General features: G+C 35.0%; 1 protein-coding gene across 3 annotated transcripts in view; it reads right to left on the reverse strand.

The window, feature by feature from the left end:
• GSK3B (glycogen synthase kinase 3 beta) overlaps positions 1 to 24,393 on the reverse strand; it is a 193,846-nt gene that overhangs the window by 39,205 nt on the left and 130,248 nt on the right. For all 3 annotated transcript variants that reach the window (XM_019448478.2, XM_019448477.2, XM_019448479.2), the window contains exon 8: positions 4,082 to 4,177. In XM_019448478.2, coding sequence (XP_019304023.1) covers positions 4,082 to 4,177 — 96 coding nt within the window. The remainder of the gene's footprint in view (positions 1 to 4,081; positions 4,178 to 24,393) is intronic.

Raw genomic sequence — 24,393 nt, forward strand, 5'->3', positions numbered from 1 at the left:
TTACATGTACTTTTAAGAAAACTTTGAGCCACCTGGGTGGCTCAGTAGGTTAAGTGTCCCACTCTTGATTTTGGTTCAGGTCACGACATCATGGTTTGTGAGACCAAGCTCTGCATGATCAAGCCCTGTGTCAGGCTCCACGCTGATAGTGTGGAGCCTGCTTGGGATTCTCTCTCTCTTTCTCTCTCTCTCTCTCTCTCGACACATATGTGCTCTCGCAAAATAAACTAACATTAAAAAACAAAAAAAAAGATGCGAAACTGAAGGAGGGAAACTGGTTAGGAGGCTGTTTTAACAATTCTATGATACGATGATGGCCAAAACTAAACTCCGGGCAGGACAGAGAGGACAAATCATAGAACTATATTGGAGGCAGGATCTTTATATTACTTTAGAACTAAAATAAAATAATCCTTTTTATGCATATTACTATTATCCAAAGAATCCTAGAAAAGACAATAGCTAATTGGTATCTTGCAAAAGAAAAAACTCCAGGCACAAAGAGTAGGAGTGATGTTCAAACTAGATCCTCACTTCATACCTAATAGACTGTCATTTAACCATACCTCGGTATACTAAGTGCAGAATTTAAGCTTCCTCTTCTGCCAGCCAATTTCCATCTCTTTTTAATTCTCAAACTTTCTTTGCATCACTTGTCTTCCTTTCCATCTGGCTTTTTATTCTTTGAAGTTTACAGTATACAGCAATGCAGGAGGTTTTTATCCTCTTATCCCCACTCAGTAATGGTCCCTGTTTCAAAACATTAGCATTTTCTTTCCTACTTAAACTTTAAATCAATGAATTAGATTGCTCTGGCTATTAAGTAATACTCAAGGGCAACTTATTGGATTTCTAAATTCTCAAGATTCCTGCCCTAAACCATACTAGAAACATCTTATTGTCCAGTTCTTCTGTTTGCTATTTTTCCTACACATCTAAATCCCTTCACTTCAATGTTTGCATAAAAGACATTTCTTTTTTTTTTTTCTTTTTGAAATTTTTTTTTAACGTTTATTTATTTTTGAGACAGAGAGAGACAGAGCATGAACAGGGGAGGGGCAGAGAGAGAGGGAGACACAGAATTGGAAGCAGGCTCCAGGCTCTGAGCCATCAGCCCAGAGTCCCACGCAGGGCTCGAACTCATGGACCGTGAGATCGTGACCTGAGCTGAAGTCGGACACTTAACCGACTGAGCCACCCAGGCGCCCCTTAAAAGACATTTCTTTCTTGATCTTTCTGTCTGCCTACATTTTTGAGCACACCAGCTTCCAGTATTTGGGGATATAGCTGTACTATACTGCAGCACAGAAAAGCAGGGTTCACATGCTCACAGTTTTAGGAAATGGACCTAATGTAGGTTCTATCAGAAGACCAAAATAAAGGCAAAGCAGCTTTTGTTTCCAGACTTTGTTACCTGCCCTCAAAGGGCAAGAAGCTCTTCTCTTTAGAGAACATTATACGTTTCTTAAAAAATAACTTCACTGGCAGCCTAGCATAAGACAGTACTTCTGAGGCTGGTGCTTACTATCATAACAGAGAAGACAGGGGACTCACTTCCTGCCAGAAATTTAAAATTTTGTGTTTTCATTTTGATAATAACCTATTTTAAAAATCAACATAAGCATATTTTGGATCATCTAGATTCATCCAGATGACAGAATAGTGTCATGGAATTTCTGTGTCTGAATTTGGTTTTGTGTTTACAACCAATAACATCAACCTAGTTATGTGCGCTAATGAGAAATTAACGTAAGTGTACTTATTACATAATAAATGCATTTGTACTAAGTGAAAATCAAATTATACCAAGGCACACTATATGAATGAAGAGTTCACAGTAGTTTGAACACACAAAATAGGTGGGAGAAGTGAGTCATCATTCTACACATGGTATATAGGAATGGAAGCCTAAAGAAGACAAACAAACAAAAGGGCTTTATATAGATTATTCAAGTTTGAAGAGCATTATTGTAAGATATAAAACATGAGGAGTCCACATAAGTAGAGGAAGATGTAAAGTATACATATTGGCCACAAATCTTATGCAGGCTGCATTTTAATTATAAACAACCATTCCTCACCTCACGTTCCATCTTAGCTAATACTTCAAAAGATATATCCTGGGGGAAAAAATGCAGAATATGACACACACTAATACTGGCAGCAGTCTTGATGTAAAGAAAAAAAAAAAAAAAAAAAAGGATAGAAACTGTTAAAGTAAATTTCATGACCTCAATTTCAGCATCATGTTGGTTAGATAGATACTCTATATTAAGGGTAGCATGTAAGGAATACTTAGGTATACCAAAAAGAGCTTTATTTTTCTTTCTTCATAAAAATGACACGCTTATTAATGAAAGTGTGGAAATGCAGAACAAAGAAAATAAAATCACCTACACTCATCTCACTCAAACATTAGCATTTTGGGAGTATTTCCCTGTATTTATTCAATACTATAGAATTCTCTTTATTTTTTGTTTTTCTTTAACATGGTTGAAATCATAGTATACTACAAGTCACTTATACTTTAACTTATAAAACTTCACTGAATTCAAACTACAACTCAAACTTTAAATCCCAAAAGGTCACCTAGGAATCTCTGAGTTTAGACCCAGGTGAGAGACCCTAAGTATCTTCTGACCCAGTTCAAAATAAACGTTAAGCGTAAAGATCAAAGAATGGTTTATCTCAGAATATTTAGTGTTTATTATAAATTTTAAAAGGTGTGGTGGGGAAGGCAACATCATGGCCAGTAAAAGCTAACCTAGAATTCTGGCACTAAAACACCAAGATCTCCGATTCTAAACAAGTAATTAGTGACAAAAGGATCTTCTGCAGTGAAGAGAGATAATAAGATTCTGAGAACTTGAAGGAAAAGTAACAAGAACCATAATACAATTTACAGAAAGAAACATACTTTGAATCTGGGAATATAAATTATTTCATCTATAGCCCTAAATTATTTCACCTCTTATCATAAAAGATACATAACTAACTAAATGAACCTATCAATGCTCAAAACAAAATGTTACATCTACATTTTTAAGTACAGAAAATCTCTGCTTGAACCATAAAAGAGTTGAACATTTCTAACTCACAAAAATATATAATGAAATATACATAAAGACAAGAAGAGGTACATGTTACATAACTCTAAATAAGTCTGGCATTGCATGCGCGCGCGCGCGCGCACACACACACACACACACACACACACACACAGAAAGTAGAAGTTTAATCCTGGCTTTGTCATGGCCACCTATGTAATCCTGAATAAGTCACTTGGTATCTTTGGCCAGAGTTTCTGAATCTATAAAATAAGGACACTAGAGATTCACTCTAGCAATAAACCCTGATTGAGATTTTTTTCCTCTGCTCTAATCTCACAAATTACACCGAAATGAAAAAACTTTTAAGTAAAATCTCTCTTAAAATTATTTCAATTAAGTATCAAAGCAAAAAATCAATTTTCTGGTAAATTAGTACCTATGCTCTTAGAATTGGTTCCATTTAATGTTGGGGTGAGGCTATTCAAGGGCTAGTGATAGCCCATTAACATACCAATACTTTCAATGTACACTCCAAGCGAGATCAAATCTTTTTATTTCTCTCCCAAAACACCAACAAGAAAGTAAATAAAAGAAAAAAGACAGTATAATCTATAATAAGGTCTATATAAGTTTTAAAAATATATGAAATATACATTTTCATATGCTATATATTGAAAAAGTATCTCTAATTGTGTAAAGAAATTAACTTCTGAGTTTTACATAGTCAAAATTTATATATAAGATACTACTCCTGGTGAAATTCTTTATTTTGATGATATAGGTACACTGTCGTTATCCTACAAACAAAAACCCAGGCTGAAAACCATCTACAGGAAATCAGTAGGGACAAAACTATATACCGTCAATGACACACTGATACTACCCAACTATATTTAGATGCAGAGCTGCTGTATACTTTGTACTCAGGCAGCTATCTAGTATCAAAATAGTTTAGTTTAAGAACAATGAGAAACCCAAGTTTAAGTTAACTACTGGTTAATGTGCTTTTTAAAAAACTCTTTTTGACTCACCTTAGTCCAAGGATGTGCCTTAATTTGAGGGAATTTGAATTCTGTGTAGTTTGGGTTCATTTCTCTAATTTGCTCCCTTGTTGGTGTCCCCAGGACCTAGATAAAGAAAGCAAGTTATTGCCATATTTTTCTATATACTTACAAATATTAAGTCTTTATGTTTTAGCATATTGGTTTCATTGGAAAAAGGAATTCCAAAGTTATGAAATACAAAACTCGTTAGAAAGAGCAGACTTTGCACGAGACTTTTTTTTTTTTTTAAGTTTATTTTTGAGAGAGAGAGAAAGAGCACACGCGCAAGTAGGGTAGGGGCAGAGAGAGAGGGAAAGAGTGAATCCCAAGCAGGCTCTATGCTGTGAGCGCAGAGCCCAACATGGGGGTGAGATCGTGACCTGAGCTGAAGTCAGAAGAGCCTGACACTTAACTGACTGAGCCACCCAGACACTCCAAGACTTTTAATTTTTAACTGGCTATGGATCCTAATGCTATACTACCCTACACAGACTTCTATGAGATAATCATAATGTGAAGCCACGGTTGTAAAAAAAAGATCACTCAAAAGCATTCAAGTAAACATCAAACATCTTTGTTCTATCTAGAAAAACCATCTACTGTAACCATGGACATTTGAAATGAGATCTTTTATTCATTTAGTATAGTCAAAGGTTTTAATTTTTTTAAGTTTATTTATTTTGAGAGAGAGAGAAAGAGAGAGAGAGACAGAACGAGTGGGTAGGGGCAGAGAGAGGGGGAGAGAGAATTCCAAGCAGCTCCATTCTGTCAGCGCAGATCCCGACGTGGGGCTCGAACTCATGAACCATGAAATCATGACCTGAGATGAGGTCAAGAGTCAAACACTTAATGGAATGAGCTACCCAGGTGCCCCACAGGTTTTATTATCAATAAATTAATAAGGAGAACTTACTCAAACAGTCATCAATAATACCATTCAGTGAGTATTTAGTGATTGTTTCCTGTGTCCAAGGAACTATGCTATGACATATGGAGAATACAAAGAAGAAGAGATTTCTTGTTATAATGAAATTACATATTTGTGCATGGGAAAGAGTATAATACAAAATAAAAATATACTGAATGCATCATTGCCTCTAGAGATGCAGTATGCACTGGACAAAGGAAAGTCTATGGAATTGACTGCACAAGACAGATGACAGGAAGAAACATAAATTACTAAAAACGAGAGTGCTTTGAAGAAAGATGATATATATCTTTCTTTATAATTCTAAAGCCTGGTATAAAACAAATTTGTTACAATATTCAGCCATTTGTAATTCAAAAATAGTGGCAAAGAAGGAGTGGAACTTAATAATAAGTACTGGATTTGTGGTGGTAACCAGTAGATAATCAGGGCAAAGTAAGAATTTCAGGGTTTTTCTGGTTTGTTTTTTGGTTCTAATTCTCTAGACTTCATTAAAACCAGAACTTAATCAAAATTTTAAGAGTTTTATTCTTCAAAGGACACTCTTTTTTTTTTTTTTAATGTTTATTTATTTTTGAGAGAGAGAGACACAGAGTGCGAGCAGGGGAGGGGCAGAGAGAAAGGGAGACACAGAGTCCGAAGCAGGCTCCAGGCTCCAGGCTCCAAGCTGCCAGCACAGAGCCTGACATGGGGCTTGAACTTACAAATAGTGAGATCATGACCTGAGCTGAAGTCTGATGCTGAACCGACTGAGCCACCCAGGCGCCCCCAAAAGACACTCTTAAGAAAACAAAAAGGCAAGCTACAGACTGAAAGAAAACATACATTCTGCAAAGGACTCCTATCTAGATTATAGAAAAGACTCCTATAAACTCAAAACAAAACGACAAGCAACCCAATAAAAATGGGCAAAAGATAGAATCAGACACTTCACCAAAGAATACTCAGATAGTAACTAAATAAGCACATGCAAAAATGCTCAACCTCATTATTATCAAGGAAATGCTAGTTAAAACTGTAAGATACCACCTACATACCTATTAAGAAGGTTAAAGTTAAAAAAAAAAAAAAAAAAGATTGCCTGTGTAAACCAAGTCCTGGTGAGGATGTAGAGCAACTGAAATTCTCATCCATTGCTAGAGGAAAGGTAAAATTGTATGGCGCCTTAGAAAATACTTTGGCAGTATGTTCAAGACATAAACATATACTTACCATACATCCATCATTCCTACTCCTAGGTATTTACCCAAGAGAAATGAAAGCATATGTTCATACAAAAACTTTTACACAAATGTGCATAGCACCTTTTTTTGCAACTACCAAAAAAGTAGCAACAACTCAAATGTCCACAACAGATGAATAAATAAACAAATGAGGGTATACCCATACAATAGAATACTATTCACTAATAAGAAAAAGAACATGGATGAATCTAAAAAAATTTATACTGAGTAAAATAAGCCAGACCAGAGACAGTACCTACTGTTATCATTTCATTTGTACAGAAATGTAGAAAATTTTGTCTCCAGTGACAGAAAGGAAAGCCATGATTGTGAAGGCTGGAGACAAGCCTTACAAAGAGTACTAGTGAATTATGGGGGGTGAGGAATATGTTCATTGTCTTGATTTCATGGTGGTAGTTTCTTATGTGAATACGTCTTACCAAACTGTGCACTTTAAATATGTGCACATTATTATATGTCAATTATATCTTTGAGAAACTAAGTATTAGAATATATAAAGTTGAAGTAAGAGAGGTAGAACATTCTGAGCTATAGAGTTATATACTATTATTTGTCAATGTAAGTAAAAAAAGAATCTAGTTAACTATAAAATGACTTTTAATTGCCTAAAAGACAATTTCTGAGCAAACCCCTGATGTCATTGAGGGGATAAAAAAAGATGTGTAAAAATAATCTAAATTATAACACATCACTCTGTGGAAAGCTCACTTTTGGGCACTGGAAACATATCTCCAGTTATTTAAGCTCCCTTCCTTTTTGTAGCAGAAGTCCAACTTTACAGACAGGAGCAAGGTATTATTTAGTATTGGGAAGGGAAATCACTGGCTTTTGTAGCTGTAGACATCAGACATTGTAAGTAAGGAACTATTCACACTTAAAATATGAAGGCTAAAAAGGAATCTTAATTTTTATTATTTTTAAATGTTTATTTATTTTTGAGAGAGAGACAGAATGTAAGAGGGGGAGGGGCAGAGAGAAAGGGAGACAAAGAATCCAAAGTAGGCTCCAGGCTCTGAGTTGTCAGCACAGAGCCTGACGTGGGGCTCAAACTCATGAACTGTGAGATCATGACCTGAGCTGAAGTTGGATGCTCAACCGACTGAGCCACCCAGGAGCCCCTCAGTTTTTATTTTTAAGTAATAAAGCAAACACTAATATCCTATTTTAGACCCTCAATGAAGGGTGTGTGTGTGTGTGTGCGCCCGCGCGTGCACGTCTGTGTGTCTATGTATGTGTGTATATGTACTGGGAAAGAGGGAGAGGAGTGAAAAAGAAGGGAGAGTGAACTAATCGATAATCGATAATTCTGCTCCCCAAATGCAACCCTAGTGGATTCTTTTAACTACTGGAAGAAAACAACAACAACAACAACAATGACATGAATAACTGAGTATTTAAAATGCATATCTTCAATGATGCTACAACTTACTAATTCCATTTTAAGGTATATCCTCTAACCTAGAGAAACTTTTTATATATCCAAAACAACATTGTTCATAATAATAAAATACTGCAGGCAAAAGCAAAAATCCCAAAGTAGCATTAATAAATTGAGGTACAGTCATAAAATGGTACATTAACTACACATCCCTTCTGAAGAATCTCACAAAGTGGTGTTTTCACTCATCAATGAATACATACGTAGGACTGCCTTATATAAAGTTTAAAAGCAGGCAAGACCAAAGTATATTTTAGTTTATATAGTAAAATTGTAAAACTATATAATAAACAAACATGGGAAATAAAAACTAAAATAAAAAACATGGGAATATTTGTTAGAAAAATCAGGTATGGATTATTAAACTCAACAGAGAAAATATAGGAGGGATTATAACCAGATTGGGGCATACATAATTCCTTTAATTGTTTTTTTATAACCTTTTTAAAAAATATTATTTATTTATTTAAAATATGAAATTTATTGTCAAATTGGTTTCCATACAACACCCAGTGCTCATCCCAAAAGGTGCCCTTCTCAATACCCATCACCCACCCTCCTTTCCCTCCCCCCCCCCCCCCCCCCAGCAACCCTCAGTTTGTTCTCAGTTTTTAAGAGTCTCTTATGTTTTGGCTCCCTCCCTCTCTAACCTTTAATTCTTAATATGAGTAATAATTACATGATATTCACTTTATTATTGTGCTTTACACTGAATGCATTTTAATATATTTCTGTATTATGATATATTTCACAGTAAACGAAATGACATTTAAGAAAAATGCCCACATTTGAATCACTATTTGCTGTGCAGTCCCCCTCTATTTATTCAGGACTTTGTTAACACAAGACACAGTCCTAACTCCCTACAAGTTGGTAAGAATGCCAAAAGAAATGAGAATTGAATGATGTCCAATTAGTAAATGCAGACTGCATGGACAGAGATCACATGGACTTATCAGCCATTTGGTTAACTTTCCAATAGGGGCTAAGCAAGAGAATTCCAGTTACAAACTATAATGAAAAGACAGCATCCTCCCTGAAGTGAATGTTATAATTCTTATGTGTTTTTTATTATAACCTAAGGTGAAGTAAATCTGTGAAATACATAATAAAACAGCTGTGAAACATGCCATATATACAAGTTTGCTTAACATACAAACTTTTAATAATTTATTTAATGTGAAAGCAAGAAGGTATATTGTGTGTGTTTTCACTCCTATATCTTCTCCTTAAATTCCTATCTCAGAGCCACTCATATCTAAACATTTGCCCAAAATTTTATATGTATTTTTTTCAGTGAAAACCCTTTTCCTTTATACCAACTCCCCAGATTCTATGATTAACATTTTACTGTGTTTGGTTCATCACACTTCCATCCATCTATCCACACATATATAAATTCACCTTATTTTTTGATACATTTCAAAGTCAGCTGCAGACATTAGTACACCTCAGCATATGTGTACTGGAATTAATTACGGTTCAATATTTATGACTTTTACATAAGTATTTTTCTGTGCATTTCGAATCTTCTTTCAATATACAGAGTGTATATATGTGCAAAATCTGTTATCACACTGAGAAATAATGTTTTAGCAAATAATGATATAAAAAAGATTCTTAATTATAATTATAATTGACGGTCAGAGTTTAAATGTGTCCTTTACTTTTAAAATATGTGTATTTGTGACTTCTAAGAACCTAGTTACTAACCAGTAAGTGGAATCACTGATCTATTCACTATTGGTTAGTTAAAAGCAATTAACCAAATAAACTAGTCTGTTACCACAAAGCAGCAATGGAGAACTTCTTATCCATGTTATGGCCACATGATCATGACTCACTGAGGCCATTAGATGGGGAAACAGAGATTCTAATGTCATAGGATTTTCTATGTTTAACTTCTCTTGCCAAATACTCAACTACTATAATATTTTTCTATTCTTTTTATTATTTTTTTAAAAATCTTAAACCAGGTTCTCCCCAGGTTGGCTAAAAGAGATGGAAACTAAATGGGAAATCCCATAGAACAGGGGTCAGCAAACTTTTTCTATAAAGCATCAGAGTAATACTTCAGGCTTTGTAGGTCACAGAGCCTCTGTCACTACTCAACTCTGCTGCTGTAGCAAAATGCAGCCATAAACAAAAGTTTATTTACAAGAATAAGTAGCAGAGTGCGTTTGGCTCCTGGGCCGTAGTTGCCAAACTCTGACCTCTTCCAAACAGTTTTAGAGATGAGAAAAAATGAGGCCCAGAAGGAGTACCTTTTCAGGTTAAAACTAATTAGAAGCAGAGTTGGGCATAATTCAAATCTCATCAGTGGCAAAACAATTTTAGGAGATGGTATCAAAGAATCCATTTATTGGACTTGATTGGAAGACAATATTTGTTTCTAATTTTGGAAGCCGTGAAAGATGTTGATGCTATTAAGCATGAACGCATAGTGCTGGAAAAAAAAATAATATTTAAGACATTCAAGAAGAACTAAGTGGCCAATATTAGGTATATCATTTCGAAGAGGGCATGAGGGTAGAAAACAGGTTTGGTAGTACTTGATGTACAGGTGCTTGGATTCAAATACATGTGTAGTTGACTCCCTAAAATGGTCTACCTAATATTAAGGGAAAAAACAAGGAAAAGTTTTTTTTAAATAATTCAAAAAAATCATTTTCTTAAACTCTAATGATTATACTATAAAATGAAGTCTGAATCTCTTTGGGTTGTGCAGGATATACTAAGATTTTATAAGATCACAAGGCTATAATTAAAAGCTAAAAAAATAGAATTAACAATAAAAAATGATTTAAAGTAAATCTACCCATATCTGGTAATTCAACTTAATAAAAACAATACCTTGAACAGTTAATATAGATCTGAGGCAAGAGAAGAATTATATGAAGAAATGTAAGCATCTAATTAGCTAAACAAGATTAGAAAGTTTAACAAACCTCAAACTTTGATAAATCACTTTCAGACTTCTTTAATTGTAGATTCTCGCTGTAAATCCTATGCTTACTCATGTCTAACTATATTTGCAATACCAAGCATTCAACTTTTAGTATTTTTGCCTGCCGTGATTATTTCACATGTATAAAATCTTGCTTGGAATGTTGAACAGTGGGTAAGTGCCATATTATGCATAGTTGTGCATACTGTAATTTTATTGCAAGAATTTTTAATTGCAAAGCCTAACTTACAGAAACTATTGTTGTTATTAAATTGTTTGGGGAGCCATAACTGCTTAAAGGTGGTCAAGTGTAAACTAAAAGCCTTAAGTAAAGTAGCACAATTTGTATAATTTTGCATCAGTAGTTCAATAAATTTGGAATGTCATGCAAAGGTTTGCACTATTTAAAAGTAAAAAAAAGGGGCGCCTGGATGGCTCAGTCAGTTAAGCAAGCATCTGACTCCTGATTTTGGTTCAGGTCATGATCTCATGGGTCATGGGATTGAGCCCCATGTTTGGCTCCGTGCTGATGGCGCTAAGCCTGCTTGGGATTCTTTCTCTCTCTCTCTCTCTCTCTCTCTCTCTCTCTCTCTGAAATAAATAAATAAAACTTTTAAAAAGGTAGAAACTGTCAGACTCTATAAAAAAAGTAAGTATATGTTGTCTGTGAGAAACTTGAAATATAAAGACACATAGCTCAAAATGCAGAAACTTATACCATGCAAACACTTATAAGAAAAATGGAGTGTCTACGTCAGAAAATGGAGACTTCAGGGCAAGGAAATTAAACTAAAGACGGACATTTCCTAATGATAATATTAATTTTAAGACTATACTTGAATACCATGTATAGACAAAAATGAAGAACACAGGAACTCTCTTATTTGTTGGTGGGAGTGAAAAACAGTAAAACTGCTTTGGAAAACAGTTTGCTAATTTCTTATGAAGTTAACATACGCTTATTATATGACTGGCAACTTCAGTCCTTTATAGATACTTTCAAGTCCTTTCTTGAAAAGAAATATGCATATGCCTGCAAAAAGACTTGTAAACAAACATTCACAGCAGTTTTACTTGCAACAGCCAAAAACCAAAAACAAGTCAAATGTCCATGTACAGGTGAAGAGATTAAAAAAAAGTGTGTTGGGGCGCCTGGGTGGCTCAGTCGGTTAAGCAGCCGACTTCGGCTCAGGTCACGATCTCGCGGTCCGTGAGTTCGAGCCCCGCGTCGGGCTCTGTGCTGACAGCTCAGAGCCTGGAGCCCGCTTCAGATTCTGTGTCTCCCTCTCTCTCTGCCCCTCCCCTGTTCATGCTCTGTCTCTCTCTGTCTCAAAAATAAATAAACGTTAAAAAAAAAAAAATTTAAAAAAAGTGTGTTCTAATAGAATATACCTCAGCATAAAATGGAAAAAACAGGTGATATAAGCAACAACACTGATGAATCTCAAGAACATGATGTTGAGCAAAAAAAGATACAAAAGAAACATACATTCATAATAAATTATAGACAAGAAAAACAAATCTGTACTGAAAGAAAGCAGACCAATGGTCATCTGAGACAGAAGATGGGGAACTAACTGCGAAGGTGCATGAAGAGAAGGATCAACTGTCTTGGTTTGCCTGGCATACGCTGGAATATTTACTCAGCCCAGGCTGTACACAGGAACACTTTTGGGGTGACGGAAATGTTCTAAATCTTGACCTGGACATGGTTATATATATTTGTCTAAGCTTATTAAACTATATACTTATAACAGCTACATTTTATGTAAATTACACCTGGATGATGTTGACTTGAAAAGTAAAACAGACCACTATGTAATTTGTGATACATTTACTACACTAAATATAACCAGATGCTTATCCTTATCCTCTGTTAAGGCCAGCATCTAAAGTGTCAGAGTAGGTACCAAACTCTACAGAATTATTTTATATATAATATATACATGGTCTTTAAGACAGCAAAGGTATGGGGCTCCTGGGTAGTTCAGTCAGTTAAGTGTCTGACTTTGGCTCAGGTCACGATCTCATTGTTAGGGAGTTCAAGCCCTGCTTTGGACTCTCTCCTGTTAGCACAGAGCCCGCTCCAAATCCTCTGTCCCCCTCCTGCAAGCACACGTGTGCTCTCTCTCTCTCAAAATAAATATTTAAAGAAAGCAAAGGTAAGACAATCAAGAGGCATTTAAAATTTTGTGCTCAGCCTCTTAAGTCATTCATTCATTCAAAACATTTATTGAGTTCCTATCTTCAAAGAGCTGTAGGGCAGAGAGACTTCTACAATCAGCAAAGATCAGTACAACAAAATAAGCGTAGATACATGTGTGAGATGAAAGTGTTACCCTGCTCTAGAGGAAGGGGAGGGGGTTCAGGAAAGAGTTCTGGAAGGAGAGACAAGAGCTGACTCTACTTAAAGAGTCTAGGAAGCAAATGAGTCAGATGCGCATTCTATGCATGATAGGTGTGAAGTGGAAAACAGCCTGATTTGGATAACAGTAACAGCTGAATAGGAACAGAGACTAAGAACTGGATAATGGAGGGACAGCAATGTTACAGGCTGAAAGGTAAATGACAAATTATGAAGAGCAAAGATTCTAAAAGCATCACTATCTGCAATCAATACAATAAACACAGAGGACATTTAACTGACTATCCTATTTCTATTTGAGTATATCTTTAGGTTTTATATTCAGTTTTATTATATACAGAGTATATATTTCTACCTGATACGCTATTAGGAGTATATTTCTACCTGATTTACTCCACCTCAATTATATAGTTGGAATTTTTCAAATTATATAAACTGAGACTTTTCATTTGATAGATTAAAAAAGAATGTTTGAAATGAATCTTATCAACTCTTTAAAATTCCCTTGAATTTTAAAAGATAGAAAAATATTTTTCTCCAAAACTTTTAGATTAAGGACATACGGTAAGAAAAAAAATAACTCTTTCTGGGTTTCCTAAAAACTGAGTTCTGCCATGACTTAAAGGAAATGAAACTACACATAAATGTTTTATGTACTTTCTGTAAGTATGATAGTTCACACAATTAAAAAAGGGGGGAGGGGAGATGTTAAAAATTATCACACTACTGTTAAGAGTATATGTATTCTGTTATCTATTATTAGAATAAGACCTCTCCATTTACTGTAAAAAAACACCTTTTGTTTGGCCCACCATCCTAGATCACGACAGGTAAGGTGGTGAAAGGATCCAAAAAATCAGAGATTAGTCGGCCACATTGGGTTGGGAATGCTGTTCATGATTAAATCAATCACTTCATTTGCACCCAGGCCCATCCACATTTGTTGTACCATTTTCTCACTCATTTAGCTACATATGTACCCAGACACTGATAAATATCAAATGAGGACTTGTTATTTATTTCTTCAAAGAAAGAAAGCCAAGAATCATCTGACTAAAGTATGATAAGCAGTTCTTTCACAGCTTTATTTTTAATAGCTCAACAGCAGAGGTCGCCAAACTTCAGCAGCAGAATGCTGCATGTGCAGCCTTAACAGCAAGGGTGAAGTAAAAGAAATCCTATTACAGTTTTTACTCTTCTGCTTAAAATCCTGCAGTGGCTTCCTACTACCTACAAGCTAATGTGGTCTGGCGATGGCCCATAGCTCCAGTCTTCTCTGTCCCAGTAAATTCCTATCCTAGTATACCCACCATTCAGAACCTTAAGTTCAAACCATAAACACGTAACAGACCCAATTTTACTAAGCGTCTTTGCCCAAATTCACGCACATGTCCTCTATTTCCTTCTAAAGGGTCCTCTAAAAAGGTGAATACCTTTCCTTGCTTCAAGATTCAGCTCAAGAGTTACTTGTCCCATGATACCTTTCCAGAGAGCACTCCCTCCAAATACAATGCTGCCTTTGTACTCTGCCCAGACTTCTGGGTAATACCCACCTTACTCCATTGCCCTCAGTTATTCCCCCCTTCCTCTTAGTCTCTGAATTCCTTGAGAGCAAGGACTCTCTGTGTTCTAGCCCAGCACCTAATAAAAACATTAGTAGTAGTTAAAGTGGTATGCTCCCTGAAAGATTAAAGGGGCGCATGGCCAGGCCTATTATATAATAAAGCTTTTTAAATAAGTGGATAAAAATTGAATAACCTAGAGGCAAGACAGATTATATGTAGCATGGCTGAACAATCAAACATCTTCACTTCTTTTCTGCAAAAAAGAACTGTTTTCCAGTTTGGATAACTCTCAGGTTTGGCTGCCTACACCATAAGCTTGACAAATGTCTCTAAAACTAGAAAACATGTCACTGAGCTATTCTATTTCAAACTATCAGTATTCTAATGACATTGGAATTACTACTTTACATTTGCACTCCCAGAAAACTTATGTAGATTTTATCCAATATCTGCCTCTTCCCTATAATATATGATTGAAATTTTCATATAAGAAACCCTTGTCTTTATGGTGCAATGTTTCTCTCTTAGGGTTTTCTTCCAATTTCCAAAAGGCAAGGAATAAAAAGCTGTAATAGCAGTACAAATTTTTAAATTCCATTAGGAATTTCACTGAAAAGGGCAGCAAGTTGTCATGTTATTTGAACAAAACTATACGATTTGGCTAGTTTAAATTTTCAGCCTAGGGAAGGTGAGCTAGTGTAGGAGGGTTCCTTTATGTCTCCATGCTCTAGTCCATTCACTCTTGTACCATCTGTCAGTTGATCAGGTGCCAGGGGGTAGATGGATAAATATGAGAAGTCATCTAGAGTCCTTTGCAAAAATATGATCAGAGTAACAACAAAGCTACCTTATCAATCAATAGTTTCATAAGTAGATGCACTCATTCTTATCTTTTTAAAAAATATCGTTATTGAGATATGCTTCAGATATCATAAAATTCACTCCTATATAACTCAGTGGTTTGTTAGTATATTCCCAGAGGTGTACAACAATCACTGCCATCTAATTTTATAATATGTTCTTTACCTCAAAATGAAATCCTGTACCTAAGAACAATCACTCTCATCCTCACTCCTCCCAGCTCCTGACAACCACTAATCTTTCTGTCTTTATAGATATTTATTCTGAACATTTCATACAAATGGAATCATATAACATGTGGATTTTTGTGCTTGACATTTTATCTGTTCATTAGCTGATGGACATTTAAAATGTTTCTACTTTTTGGCTATAAATAATGCTACTATAAACAAGTATATACAAGTTTGTACACATGTACAAACACAGGTGTGGACATGTGTTTTCAACTTTCTGAGATACAGACCTATGAATGGAATTGCCGGGTCATATGGCCATTCTATGTTTAATATTTTAAACATAGTTAACATATACAAACCATTTTTGGTTTGCACCATTTTACAATCCCACCAGCAATGCATGAGTGTTTCAATTTCTCCAGATCTTCAACACTAGCTATTGTTTGTCTTTTTATTCTAGCCATCCTAGTGAATGTGATGTAGTATTCATTGTGGTACTAATTTGCATTTCTCTAATGAGTAGTGATGTTAAGCATCTTGTGCTTCCTGGCCATAGGTATCTCGTTAGAGAAATGTTTATTCAAACCCTTTCCCCATTTTTTACTGGGCTGTCTTTATTGTTGAGTTGTTAGGAGTTCCTTATATATTCTAGATATGTCCTTTATAATATATATGATTTGTAAAAATTTTCTGCCATTTTGTGGGTTTTTAACTTTTTTGAAACACAACAGTTTTTAATTTTGATGAATTTCAATGTATCTACTTTTTCTATTATCACTTGTGCCTCCTGTCATATCTAAGGAACCACTGCTTAATTGAGGGTCACAAAGATTTCCTTCTAAGAGTTTTACAGTTTTGGCTCTTGCATTTAGGTCTTTGATTGATTTTGAGTTAATTTTTATAATATGGTATGAGGTAGCAGTTCAACCTCTCACTCTTTTGTGTATGGATATTCAGTTCTAAGCTCTAAAAAGACTATACTTTCCCCACTGAATTGCCTTGGAACCCCTGTCATATACCAAATGACCATAAATGTAAAGGTTTACTTCTGGACTCTCAATCCTATTTGATCTGTAGAGTTATACTTGTATCACCATGTCCTTTTTTTTTTTTTTTTTAAAGCATAAAATATACAACGTAGTGATTTGATGTGCATATACACTGTGAAAGGATTCCCACCATCTAGTTAAGTAACATCTCCATCATCACACATTTTTCTTTTGGTGAGAACATTTAAGTTCTACTCTCTTTCCCAATTTCAATGAAATAATACAGTGTTATCAACTATAGTTGCCATATTTTACATTAGATCCTCAGACCTTACTCATCTTACAGCTGAAAGCGTACCCTTTACAGCCTTTCCTCATTTTCCCCCACTCCCCAGCCCTTGGCAAATACTTGTCTACTCTCTATTTCTAGACTTAGACTTTTTTCTTTCTTTTTTTTTTGGATTTTACATATAATTGATACCATGCAGTATTTGTCTTTCTCTGTCAGGCTTATCTCAGTTGGGATAATGCCCTCAACGTCCCTCCATGTTCTAAAATGGCAGATTTCCTTCTTTCTTATGGCCAAATACTATCCCATTGTGTATGTACTTGTCTTGATAACTACAGCTACATAATAAATTTCTAAAATGGGAAGTACAATTCCTCCATTTCATTCTTCTTTTTAAAGACCGTTTTGACCCTCGTTCTTTATTTCTTGAATAAAACTTTGTACTTGGAAATAAGTCTCCTCCTTCCCCCTAAAAAGGGAACTATTGTTTTGCAAACTACTGAATGTAAGTAAAACAGTCATTCTTGGCTGATACATATTCACAGGCATCAAAAGACCTTTTTTTTCTGGGTGAATCTCAACTGAAGTAGTATGCTCAACAAAGAAGTATAAAAATAGAAAGGGGTGGCAGGGGTGTGTTTGTGTGTGTGTGTTGGGGGTGGTATCAGAATCTGTTCATAAAAAAAAAAAAGAAAAAAAAAGAAACCACTTTATTTTTTTAACTTTAAAAATAGCACACCCCCTGTGGCGCCTGGGTTGCTCAGTCGGTTAAGTGTCCAACTAAGCTTGGGTCATGATCTCATGGCTTGTGGGTTCGAGCCCCACGTCAGGCTCTGTGCTGACAGCTGAGAGCCTGGAGCCTGCTTCGGATTCTGTGTGTCTCTCTCTTTCTGCCCCTCCCCTCCTCAGTCTCTCTCTCAAACATAAATAAACATAGAAAAAAAAAAAACTTAAAAAAATAGCACACCCTCTTTGAGTATGTAAGCATTTTATTCACACAACATCCAACTCTTGCTTCGAGAATCACTAACACTATAGTTCTTTGTAACATAATCAACCAAGATTTTTTCATGTTTTCCTTGTACCATATATATCAATAAAACACAGCCTGTGTTTTATAAATATGATATAGCATTTAGTATGCTTTTATAAACTATAAACCCTCTCCATGATTCCAGAGTTTCTTCATATTTTTTTCACAGCTCAGCTGTTAAGAATCATTGCTCTCAAAACTTCTAACCTTTTGCTTAAAAAGGAAACACAGAGTTCTTCTCAGTAAAAACATCAGTCTTGAAATCAGGGTCTGGACTATGAATACTGTTAACTTGACAGATTTCTCTCCCTGTCCCATCTCTCACCTGCTCCTTTACATATTTTAGAGATTATGCCAAACACAAATAATGCAACTGTGCAAAAGAATGTGCAGTTGATAAGTAAAGGGTACTATATCCCAAGAAGAGTAATCCTATGAATGGTCTTTTGACTCAGATTCTACAAAAGGACTACCAGTAAATTAGTTTTGAGGTGACAATGTCATGAAACTTCATTTGTGTGAAAATATCTCTTTAAATAAAACATATACTGGCAACTTATTAAATGATCCTACACTGGTTGTTTTGGAGAAAGTAAAAGATTTCAAATGAATGCCATTATTCTTAAGTCAAAAGATGAACCAGGTCACATTGCCAGGAAGCCACTTTCTATGCCTGGGCACACATACCCATAGTGTACAGAGATTTAGCCAACTATGAGTAAGTTACTATATAGCCAGTAAAATTTCATAGTAGTAAGTTAAAACGGATGCTTCTTCTGGTCTATGGAAAACATTATTTAATGTAAAAAGGCAGATGAGCAATACATTAAAATAATTACTTTAATGCCTTCTTTATCCATTCACTTACTTCAAAAAATGTTTACATCATATTGTATGTGTAATACCTACACTGCAGGCGGTTACTACAAAGCGTAACCATAGTTCCTTGCACTAGCTTAGGGATATTTAACCTACGGTTCCTGAATGAGCTTAGAAAGCTCAAGAATCACCCGAAATTATATGTAAAATTCTGGTATGTACGCATTTTTCCAGAGGAGAGTCCACTGCTAGAATCAGATTTTCAAAGTGGTCCATGATCCAAAAGTTATTAAAAGTTGCTGCTCTGGTCAGTAACAAACATGGAAAAATTTAAACAATAAAAAATGAATTAAGCAAATACTCTATATATTACATATTATATATATATATGTATATATCTATTTATACACACACACACAAGTAAAAGTGTATACCACAATGTATAATGGGGTGTACTTACATGTTCTGGAAAGTGGAAAAAGAAGACAGAATTAAGTTTAATATATTGTCCCTGCAGTCTGTTAACAACAAAAGAGCTCTATTACATAAGAAATTTTACCAGGTAACATAGTTTTAAACTCCAAATGCATATTAGTAAAGACACATCACGGATCCATCAAAAATCTTAGGAAAATAAGTACCTTTCATACTTCTTAAACTCTGATTTAATTAATATCTTAAAGCTCTGAATGAGAGACTATTTGATAGAGTGTTAGGCCAGCAAAGGAGAGTGTACACACATAGGTGTTGAACAAGCCATAATATGGGAATAGGATAACTGAAAATCTAAAACGTTTGCTAAACAAAGATGGTGAAAGTTAAGGTTGAGCTATACTTGAAAGCAAAGAAATCCACCATTGTAACTTTGATTCCTTTAGATGAAGCACAATTAGACCTAGTCCAAAGACATCTCAAACTATTTGGTGTATTCATCACAATAAAATTTAGGAGCTTTTTCCTTTAGTTTGTGGTCACGTTTCTTTTTTTAACAGTAATATATGATAAATATGACTCAATTGGTTCTGGATATCAAGTTAAAATTAAGGATCATACTTTTCCCCCAGAGCTATAAAATTCTATAAGCAGAGGACACCAATTTAGCTAAAGATGAATCAGATAGAATTTTTCTATCATCTAACTTCTCCTGGATATGGTGGTGGTAATCATCGTAACAATCACCATCACCACCACCACCACCACCACCACCACCATCATCATCATCATCATCATCATCATCATCATCATCATCATCATCATCATCTTCCTAGGATTAATGTAAGGGTTGATGTAGTAATGTATGTAAAGTGTTTAGCTCAGTGGCTGGTGCAGAGTAAAGTCTCAACGACTGGCAGCTTTTGTGATTAGCAGTAGTTTCCCAATATTTGAAAATGCAGATTTTGAGGAACCAAGAAATCACTGATCTCTTTGTCTAAATTATATTACAACCATCAGTCAAGCTGGAAGACCAGGAAAACAACTGTTTAGACAAACATTTATAACAAAATGGGTTCTCTTAACTGTTTTTGTTTACTAACAAAAGATTCCAGCACAATTGAAAACATCTGTTTTCCTAGTTTCTGTGACTGCAAAAAAATAACAATTGTTTCAAAAAATCAACATCACAGAACAATAAAGAGTGAAAACCTTCTCCTTTCCCTCTTCCCTTAATCCCACTCTCCACTGCTAAATCTTTTTCCTTCTAAATCTTTCTCTACGTACAGGCATAAGAAATGAGGTCCACCTACTTAGCTGTAATCCCATAATCAAAAGATTATTTGTATCTTACTGTTTCCTATTTTCAAATTTCTCAAATAATGCTTCTACTTGAGGAAAGATTTTATTAGCTCTTATCTATGGAAGAGCTACCTACACAGATATCTAAACAGTAATTATTGCTAAGAGAAATTAAACAATTTAGTAAAGTTGTTTTATAAGATAAATCAACTTTAATTGCCTTACAATAATTTTATTACTGCAAATAATTTAAGTATCTATATGTTTAATGTCGTGTTTTTCTAAAAGAAATATATCCAAATTTAAAAGGCTAGCTACTAAAACTATGGAAGCCCCATTGAAATTCTATCAAGAAATAGGACTCTGACCAATTCTGCTCTAAAACTCTTCCATTAGGGAGCAATGGCCAAATTATTACAAAGCATAAGTAAACATTTATGTAATAAATAAAAGGATATCTTTAGGAACATTAATTCATTTAAAATTTGAAATTCTACACAGTAATTGGTTTCTTCCAAACTTTTAGTTTTTTGAGATATTTTTTATTTTTTAAAAATGTTTCTTTATTTTAGAGACAGAGAGACAGAACACAAGCAGGGGAGGGGCAGAGACAGGGAGACACAGAATCCGAAGCAGGCTCCAGGCTCTGAGCTGTCAGCACAGAGCCGGATGCAGGGCTCGAACTCACAAACTGTGAGATCATGACCTGAGTTGAAGTCAGACACTTAAACGACTGAGCCACCCAGGCGCCCCAATATTTTATTTTTTAATATTTATTTAGAGAGAGACCGGTGAGGGGGAGGGGGAGGGGAACAGGCGGGGGCGGGGGGGAAGAGAGAGAGAGAGAAGAGAAGAGAGAACGAATCCGAAGCAGGCTCCGCTCTGTCAGCACAGAGCCCAACACGGGGCTTGTTCTTACAAACCATAAGATCATGACCTGGGCCAAAATCAAGAGTTGGATGCTTAACCAACTCAGCCATCCAGGAGCCTCTTGTAATATTATAATCCAGAAACTGAGCTCTGCACTGAAGTTCACCTTTCCTTACTTGAAATTTATAGTTTAGAATTCGGAGGGGGATAAGAAACTATTAGTAAAATTTACAGCACTTCCAGGTTCAGAGCTTCAGAGATTGCTTCAACTTCAATCCATTTGGGGAGTATGGGGTAAATTTGTCATTTATATAATGTAATAATCAAATCTTTGAGAAGCCAAAAATATCATGTAATTTCTTTTCAAGGAAATAACATATCGCATTGCCTTCATTATGCTATTCTTTTCAAAACCAATTATGTAATTCAGAATATAATCATACAATAGAATCTACGCATTTTTAAAAGTCACTTAGTCAAAATATACTTCTTGTGAGAAATGAAATGAGTTATTTGGTAAAAAAAAAAAGTCTACAAAACAGATGGCATTTTTGTTTAAACATATATACGTCCAGAAAAGGATATCAAAATATTTATAGAAGTTGTTTTTCATGATGTGCCAGAACTGTAACTGCTTTTGTTCTTTTCTTTGTATTTGTGTGTCTGTGTATTCTCAGTCTCCTGAACTGAGCATAGAAAATACAGTATAATTATAAAACAAGTAATTGGCATTAATAAAAAACTACCTTCTCCAAGTCTTCAGAAGACTCTTTTCTAAAGAATTCTACTGCTATGACTGACAGCAGAGGTGCCAAAGGACAATGCTATGTCACGGAACCTGTGTTTGTGAAACTCCTGGTAGAGATTTTCCCCAAATATTGTATTTTTTATCAGATAGCTGAAACCACATCAGATATTTTTCTCTCTTTTTTTTTTATTATTTATTTTTGAGAGAGAGAGAAACAGAGTGCAAGCAGGGGAGAAATAGAGAGGGAGACACAGAATCTGCAGGCACAAGGCTCTGAGCTGTCAGCACAAAGTCTGATGTGGGGGTTGAACCCACGAACCATGAGATCATGACCTGAGCTGAAGTCAGACGCTGAACAACCCCCTCCTCCTGACGGGAGATATTTCTTGAACTTATCTTAAGTAGTATATTAAGGAGGAATTTGACGGGGAAAAAAATCTTAACTGAGAAGTTCTTGACAGAATTTCTCTTTTTATAAGTATTTTGAAGATCCAAGCATTTCTTGATATTCAGAAATTAACTGGCATAATGAATTGCTGATCTAATGGTCCTATGTATGAAACCAACCTCAGAAAGTGTTCTTCACGCTTAGAAATGATTTTTCAAGACTTTCAATTCCATTTTCCTTTATACTTTTAACTTATTTGAAGATAACATACTTGGATTTATTCTAAATATTTTATAAAAGTCTTCTTATTAGAAGGTAGGGAAAGAGGAGATCTCTCTCTCTGCCCCCTTCACTGCTTGCATGCATGCACTCTCTCTCTTTCAAAAATAAATATTAAAAAAAAGGAGAGAGATGAAGTTAGCTCAGTTTATAAAACTCTGTTACTCATGCTACAAATTACTGGTATGAGCATCTGAGTCAACAAAATTTAATAAACAACACATACAACAATCACAACTTTTCTTATTAATTCCTAGATAATTCCAAATTCATGAATGAACAATGGTCTTGCAGCTTAATTCAACTTAAATCTTTATTGAAAACTATTTTGATGCCATTGGCTAATAAAACATAATGATAAAGAAAGTCCCTATTCATTATAAAATAATGTGGCAAGTCTATCACATATAAAATATATGAAATTTGCTGTATGATTGTTCATTTTTTGCATAAACTCAAATCCTGAGAGAAGAGTATTTATTTTACTGGCGGTCAGCTACCTCCAGATACTCAAAGCAATCATAAAATTTTAAAGGGAGAAAATAGAACAGATTTTTATAGATCCCCTAATTATCATAAGGATTCATTACTATATTATCTCAAAAAAACTGAGAAATGAATTGGGCACCTATAAGATCACTTTCATAGAAAATTCAAATCTATTCTTCTTTTTAAATTTTTTAAAAATGTTTTTATTTATTTTTGAGAGAGAGGGAGTGTGTGAACACGAGCAGGGGAGGAACAGAGAGAGAGGGAGACACAGAATCTGAAACAGGCTCCAGGCTCTGAGGCATCAGCACAGAGCCCAATGTGGGGGCTTGAACTCATGAACCACGAGATCATGACCTGAGCCGAAGTTGGACACTCAACCAACTGAGCCACCTAGGCACCCCTCAAATCTATTCTTGAAGCCCTGATTAGCAATACTGACAATATCTGTTTAAACTATAAAATGTGTTTAATAACATTTAACTTTAAAGGCTAACCAACACAACTTGTTTTCTGATTTACAACTTAGATCAGGAAAACTAGAGAAGTTACATCAGAATTAGTTATGAATTTTTATGTCAATGAAACATCACGGATATCCAATATTTAGCAAACAAATATACAAGATCAACAAGATTTTAGAGCTATATTAAACACATACACAAAACCTATACAATGCTTATTAACCTCCAGGCAGTAAGATTTAGTACATACTACTCACACATACCACAACACAATGTCTATTAATCTCAATGTAATATATAACTTCAGGTCACCAAGTAGGTAGTAAACTAGTACAGGGTCTTTATGCTTAAAACTGTAAAAGGGATCAAGAAGCTGGATATTCCAAAGTGCCCCAGGATCCTAATTCCTTTATCTCATGTCACCTTCAAAACATCTATAGACAGTGATCGTGGAACTACAGTAGGGTTGTGACTATGTTCCTTACATACAAATGCAAGATGACAAGACAACACATATTTCAGAGTTGGCCTACAACTACAAATTGATTAACTAACACTTAAACAAATAAGCCCTATATGAAAATGAAAAGTCTTAAACCATCAATAAATAACAAAGTAACAGTTTCTACTAAAATCTATTAAATAAGCACAAACCAATACTAGGTGAAAAATGA

This window comes from Panthera pardus, unplaced genomic scaffold, assembly GCF_024362965.1.
Source record: "Panthera pardus isolate Hobbes unplaced genomic scaffold, ASM2436296v1 HiC_scaffold_16, whole genome shotgun sequence".
Taxonomy (NCBI): domain Eukaryota; kingdom Metazoa; phylum Chordata; class Mammalia; order Carnivora; family Felidae; genus Panthera; species Panthera pardus.